The sequence below is a fragment of the Carex rostrata genome, chromosome 11 (assembly GCF_964058835.1).
Source record: "Carex rostrata chromosome 11, lpCarRost1.2, whole genome shotgun sequence".
NCBI lineage: Eukaryota > Viridiplantae > Streptophyta > Magnoliopsida > Poales > Cyperaceae > Carex > Carex rostrata.
This window is the reverse complement of record NC_135928.1, coordinates 12,942,274-12,948,987: the sequence shown is the minus strand read 5'-3', so window position 1 is coordinate 12,948,987 and position 6,714 is coordinate 12,942,274. Positions and strand designations below refer to the sequence as shown.

The window sequence follows — 6,714 nt, the reverse complement described above, 5'->3', positions numbered from 1 at the left end:
ATTTTACACTATACAAGATTCAATTTTACAGTATACAAGATTCAATTTTACAATATACAAGATTCAACCCAGTGCGGAAGCTAATAATTAACTCTAACTGCCAATAACCGCTAATAACTAACTCTAACTGCCAATAACTTCATATAACTGTAATTTCCAAAAGTACAATTTGAAAGTACATTTATTTTGTCTTGTTGTGCAAGTTGCAATCTTTTTCTAACTATCATGGGACCACTTCAAATAGTTGCTGGATGTTTTGTGATTAACTGATATATTTTATGTGATATATTGTATAATTATACAGCATGTAGAAGTAATTTTACAGTATTTGCGCAAGCTAAAGCTGTGGACAAATGGTGGACAATTAGACGCTTCCTTTTTAGAAAGTGTCAAATAAAGAAGACTCCATTATTGTTATTTTTTTTTTCATACCACATTAAATTCCCTAGATATCATGCATTTTTAATAACTTCAAATATTTACTTCAAATATTTGCGTTTAACTTACTGATAAGTTATGTTTCATTTTATTTTTATGTTTTGTTTAGATTTTAATTTATTTCAATCTCTGTCTTCTCTTGATTCGATGATCCGCCATAATTTAAACTATTTCAAATATCATCAAATATCTCATGTACAGATTTATAAAATTTTATATATTCAATGTAAAATTTATTATGTCAAATATTTTTAACATCCTAATTTTTTTTTAACATCATTGTATACTAGAGTATTAATTTATTCTATAAAATATTTTGAATTAACATGTGATGAATCTTTATAATATAGACATTTTACATATAGTTTATTCAGTACAAAAAGCATAACATATGAATATATTAAATATATACATTCTACATATAATTTATTCAGTAAAAAAAAATGAGAATGTGGCTTACACAACTATAAAAAAAATATATCACATCACATACTAAGAACAATTAAGTGAGATACTCATGCTTAAAAAAAGTACTAATTATGTACATTTTTCTTAAAGAAATTAAGAAAAAATTAAAATTAGTCATTTTAATAACCACAAAACATCAAAAGTCTAACAAAATATGCTAAGATTTATAGTTCAACTTCTATCTCCTCATCAACATTATCATCAGAATCAGAGCACTCTTCCTCTTTAGAATATTTGCCAATTGAAAAAAAAAATCAACATTTTTTATTAAATAAGAGGACTTATGCCATGTGATGCACACATATAATGCTCTGATCTAAGCCTAAGTAGAAGTTCTTCAACAAATTTGTTTTATCGGCTCTTTTTCATAACTTGGACCCAAATACAGGCCTATGACATATAATAATTTCCAAAATATTTTTTTAATGTTTATAATATTCATTCAGCAATATATTCTCACTAGACTCATATGTGATAGGTATAACAATGTTTAAGAAGAGGAAAACAAATATAACAACGGTTGGGCTAAATCAGAGAGGCACTGGAACGGAGGCAAATCAGGGGGCGAAAAGCAAGTGCAGAGGAGAACAATGCGGCGGTGTGAAGGAAAGACAGTGGCCTAGTGCGGAGGAGAGAGGATAAGAGGCAAGCTGTGCAGAGAAGAGTGTGATGAGAAAGGGAGACGAAGAGTTTGAAAAAACAAACAGAGCATTGAGGAGGCGAACAGATGGAAAGGAATTTTTTTTTTTTTATTCTACAGAGAGGCAGTTTGGAAATAGTGAATGTAACTAGAAAGAAGGGAAAAAGTTTGTACATTAATGGATACCAGAAGGGCATTTTGACAAACAATTTAAGAGGATGGCATTTTGTTTGATCTTTTTTAAAGGGAGGGCAGTTCATAAAATTTCCCTCATCAAGCACCTCCTCCTGCACTCAACACTTATATTAGCATCTACAGTTGCATCATGGGAATATGGTAACTTCACCCCTTTGAACACCAAGTAATTCATCCATAACTAAATATCAAAAGAGCAATCATGCATATCACTGTACCAGTGCTTTGCACAAAATAACTCACCACAACGGCATCCGACTATTTACACAACGACAAAGCTCAGAAAAAAAAAGTACCTGTTAGAACTAGCGACAGCCTCTCGGAGGTGCAACGCGGATCAAATTAAGACAACAAAAAGCTGGATAACTCGGAATCCAACCCGACCCGTATCCGAAACAATTTGAGGCCTAAAAGTAATCCAAAACGAGACAATATATGCAAATACCGGAGATATGCTGACTAAAAATGAAAAAAAAAATATATATATATATATATTTCGGAGGTGTGATTGGGAGACCGATGATAGGAGAAATAAAATAAAGATTTTCTCAAATTGCAGGTAATTCAGATATAGTACAGAATAATTACAAACTAGTTAATCTTCTATAATGCGATGATTTATCAACATGAAATCCCCCCCTTGTTATCACTTATCAGCATGAGTGTGGTACGGACGAGTATATTGAAGCCCAATGATTAGAGAAAGTTTGGGTGTGATGGTAGAAATTGATGACACAAAAAGCCCAACCAAATGAGTAAATGACAGAGAAAAATAGGCTCAAAGCCCAACCCATGGCCCATGGAGCAATTTTATCAATACTTTTCTAATCTTCTTTTTTTGCTTTCTCACTTATTAGAGCATCAGCAGCTGCGAAAACAATCACAAAATCTATAAACTAAACTAAAGCTCACTCCAACCCCCAAGTAATGGCAATGGCGGCCTCCATTCTCCCAGCGCCATCAATTTTCCGCTTTAAATCCCTTTTACTTCGTTCTTTCATGCCTTGCCTCGCCAAATCTTCTCTCACTTTCGCCTCTCTCTCTCTCAAACCCTCTCGCTCCGTTTCGGGTTTCTCTTCCAGCACCGATTTGGTTATACTTGGAATCGAGACCAGTTGTGATGACACAGCCGCCGCTGTGGTTTGTTCACTTCTTATTCATATTTCATCTTATTCGGGTTTCTCTTACTTTTACGGAATTTATCTTTTCCTTCTCATTTAACAGGTTAGAGGCGATGGTCAAATTTTAAGTCAAGTCGTATCTTCCCAGGTAAGCCTTCAAAAACATTCTCTCCTACTACTCTCTTGTATCCAGTATTCATCTCTTTTTTTTAAAAAAAATTGAAGGCAGATTTACTTGTCAAGTATGGTGGTGTTTCTCCTAAAATGGCAGGGGAAGCACATGCTCTAGCAATTGACCAGGTTGGTTTTCAATTCTAATTTATTTCACTTCTAGCAAACATTTTTCTCTAGCTTTTACCATAATGTATTGCATTAAAGGTAGTTCAACAAGCATTGGATGATGCAAACTTCACAGAGGAGAATTTATCAGCAGTTGCAGTAACTATTGGCCCAGGCCTTAGTCTTTGTCTAAAAGGTATGTGTTTTTTTTTTTTCATGATTTTCCATTTGGTCATGTTTGTGTTATTAAATGGGTCGACTGAGTGGTGCCAGTATTGAACAAAAGTGTCAAATCTGATCCAATCTTATCAGAACTGTCTGATTTTATTACAGGGGTTGGGTTTTGATCTGGTTGAAACATAAAATCAGATGGCTCTGATGCAATGATGACATTGTGTTGCAAGATGCTAAAAGATGCCCTATTGTTTCTGAAATTGCCAAAGTTCCATCTTATTTTCTTTATTCATGGTGAAGGCTCACATGTCACACATCCATATTAAGTGTCCATGGGGGCTTTAAACCATGACCTCTTGGAAATCCTTGTGTTCCAATATCATGAAAACTTTTTTTTAAGAACAGGATTTTTTCCAATTCCTCTAAGCGAGAGTTTAATTTTTGTTATTCTGGCATAATTTGTCTATCTTAATTCTCTTCACTATGAATGTTTAGTTGGTGTGCAAAAAGCATGGAGAATAGCTGGCAAGTTTATGTTACCTATAGTTGGTGTTCATCATATGGAAGCTCATGCACTTGTTGCTAGGTAATCTAGTTCAATAATGTACTAAATGAAAATTGATTGTCAACTTATTCTTTTAGGTACCAAAGAGCATTATTTATGATTTCTTTTCTGGATATTTCTTGTCATTATCCTAGGCTAGTGAACAAGAAACTACAGTTTCCTTTCTTAGCTCTTCTTATTTCAGGTATGTTAATTCTTCTTTACTCATATGTGACTTCCTAAGAATATTCACCTCATTATTTATCTTGAACTTTAATGCCATCATTTTATTGTTCATTTAATATAGGAGGTCACAACCTTTTAATTCTTGCACATAGTCTTGGCCACTATGTGCAACTTGGTACGACAATAGATGATGCTATTGGTGAGGCTTATGATAAAACTGCTAGGTGGCTTGGCCTTGACATGAGAAAAGGTGGTGGGCCCGCTTTAGAGGAGCTTGCTCTGGAAGGTGACCCCACATCTGTAAAGCTATCAGTAAGATTTTTTTTATAAAATTATTTTGTTTAAAAATCTGAGTTAATTTCCACATGACTGGTATGAGTCTTGTATTGCTGATTTTATTTTCATGGTTCTCTTCTCTTCTTCTTTTCTCTTTCTTCTTTATCCTGTTGTAGGTTCCAATGAGGCAACACAAGGATTGCAACTTCTCTTATGCTGGCCTAAAGACTCAAGTTAGGATGGCTATAAAAGCTAGAAATCTGTAAGTAAAATTTGTTTGTTATTTTATTTGTTTTCCCAGGTATTGTCGTAATTAAAACTGCTATCATAAATTACTTTATCATCTAAAAATCATGATATGTTCTGATGATTTATTTGTTATGTCAGACCAACAGAAGAAGTCCCTATTGGTTCTGCCTCTTCTGATGATAGAAGATCTAGGGCTGACCTTGCTGCATCTTTTCAGGTATAAATATATGCAACTAGGTTTATTAGAGAAAAAAATAAAAGAATGAAAACAAGATGAATAGAGGAATTGCTCTTAGTCTGCACATTTTTAGTCTCTCCTGAAATTAAATAAATTAAAGAAATTAAAAAAAAAAAAAAAAACTAAATGATTAGCCACCAAAAGAAATAAGTAACTGATTAACAAACCTGACGAACCATTGTGCTTCTAGATTTAAGTCTGTAAGTGGTATTGGCAATGACTATGACACTGTTTTGTGAGTAAAACATTTACTGGTGTTTAATACTTTTGTATAGAGAGTTGCTGTCTTACATTTGGAGGAGAGGTGTCAGAGAGCCATGGAATGGGCTTTGGAGATTGAGCCGTCTATTAAATATCTGGTACTCGAAAATTAGATTAAAGGCTCTTTTTTTCATAAACTTTATACTTTTCTACTGTTAATGAATAACTTTCTGTTGTGTTTCCTTTGTTTTTTTTTTTACTTTTTACTTGTCTTCCGTTAATGATATAACTTTCTGTTGCATCATCTTTTTGTTTCCCTTAATACTTTAGGTGGTTTCAGGAGGTGTTGCATCAAATAGGTATGTAAGAGCTCGGTTGAATGATGTAGCGGGAAGAAATGGTTTAGCGCTTGTCTGTCCTCCTCCAAGTCTATGTACAGATAACGGTAACTTTACTTCTGTTAGTTTACCTTTTACTGAACAAAAAGTTCATTTTCTATCGTTTTAATTGTTTATAATTGAAATCAGCGTGATTAATTTTGGTGGTTGTCTTTTTAAGGAGTGATGATTGCTTGGACTGGCATTGAGCATTATCTCGTGGGAAGATTTGACCCTCCACCACCTCCTAACGTGCCTGAGGATTTCCAGGTTCTTATAAAAAAATTAATAAATAAAAATAAAGTGTATACTTTATGGTAGGAAAATACTTAATGATTATTGATAAAAAAAAAATTGTAGTATGATTTGAGGCCACGATGGCCTCTGGGAGAGGAATATTCAGAAGGAAGAAGCGAGGCTCGTTCTGTCAAACGGGCCCGTGCGCATCCATCTCTCACCTCCATTATTCAGGGTTCTCTTACTCAACAATAGGTCAATAGCATACAATTGTACTGTGAATGCATGTTTTTAGGAAAGACGAACCACCCCAGATTCTGCCTGAAGTATAGTGTACAGTGGAATTCCTTTTTTTTTTAATAAATTTATTGGTGTAGATTTTTTATCTTTTTATATTTTAAGTTCAAGTACTATTAATATATGGTGCCCTGTTTTTTTGATAAATATATGGTGTCCTCTAAGCCAAGTTGTCGAGATTCATTGGAGTATCACAAGCAAATCTTTGCCATTCATTCCTGATCCAACGGTTTAGATTGTTCGTATTATTAATACCAATTAGAATGGGCAGGTGCAACGCAGATATACGCTCAGGATTGATATGGACCGTTCGATTCGGAATGAGCAACCCAGATTTATGAATAGGATAACTCATGGTTATGGATAACTGTTTTTGTTTTTTCTTTTCTTTTCTAAAATAAAATAAAATAACTTATTCTTTCAATAAATGTGATTGTTGTGCTCTCACGAAAGACATAGGCAAATAACCTTTAATTCACGTGGGTACAAACTCACAATTATAAATGGCATATGGATGCATAATTTATTGGAATTTACCGCGTACAACGTGGTCAAATAAAGGGTTCAATTTTTCTCCTGGTCATAGAACACCTTGCCTTGCTAACAAAATATAAGTTAAACAAGCGAAGCGACTTTGAATGAACTCTTCCGTGAAATTCCTAAAAAGGATAGTTTCTTACTTAATAATTCTCATACCGCTTTTTGGAGAATTCTTAACGGTCCAGTAATATTTAGCTTATTCATTTCAGTCCGGACGATTCGATTTATGAGAAAAGGTTTCTATCCATCTCATT

At 33.8% G+C, this 6,714-nt stretch overlaps 1 protein-coding gene across 4 annotated transcripts; it reads left to right on the top strand.

The window, feature by feature from the left end:
- Positions 1 to 2,553: 2,553 nt before the first annotated feature.
- Positions 2,554 to 6,495, top strand: GCP1 (glycoprotease 1). 4 transcript variants are annotated; one of them, XM_078311088.1, is made up of 14 exons: positions 2,554 to 2,881; positions 2,966 to 3,010; positions 3,088 to 3,162; positions 3,241 to 3,337; positions 3,811 to 3,901; positions 4,015 to 4,064; positions 4,167 to 4,357; positions 4,498 to 4,583; positions 4,709 to 4,787; positions 5,084 to 5,167; positions 5,340 to 5,454; positions 5,568 to 5,656; positions 5,747 to 5,895; positions 6,420 to 6,495. In XM_078311088.1, exons 1-13 carry the CDS (start codon positions 2,669 to 2,671, stop codon positions 5,876 to 5,878), a joined length of 1,347 nt encoding a protein of 448 aa, XP_078167214.1. In that variant the 5' UTR covers positions 2,554 to 2,668; the 3' UTR covers positions 5,879 to 5,895; positions 6,420 to 6,495. The 4 variants fall into 4 exon arrangements, 3 of the variants coding, with proteins under 3 accessions (XP_078167214.1, XP_078167213.1, XP_078167215.1); XR_013513948.1 differs by lacking the exon at positions 6,420 to 6,495 and having other exon boundaries at positions 5,350 to 5,454; positions 5,747 to 5,996; XM_078311087.1 differs by lacking the exon at positions 6,420 to 6,495 and having other exon boundaries at positions 5,747 to 5,996.
- Positions 6,496 to 6,714: the final 219 nt, after the last annotated feature.

Bases quoted from the DNA above. Each gene is read 5' to 3' on its own strand.
- GCP1 (XM_078311088.1), top strand. From the start codon at position 2,669: ATGGCAATGGCGGCCTCCATTCTCCCAGCGCCATCAATTTTCCGCTTT. The intron at 4,788-5,083 runs GTATAAATATAT...ACTTTTGTATAG, and splicing joins ACCTTGCTGCATCTTTTCAG to AGAGTTGCTGTCTTACATTT. The intron at 5,455-5,567 runs GTAACTTTACTT...TGTCTTTTTAAG, and splicing joins AAGTCTATGTACAGATAACG to GAGTGATGATTGCTTGGACT.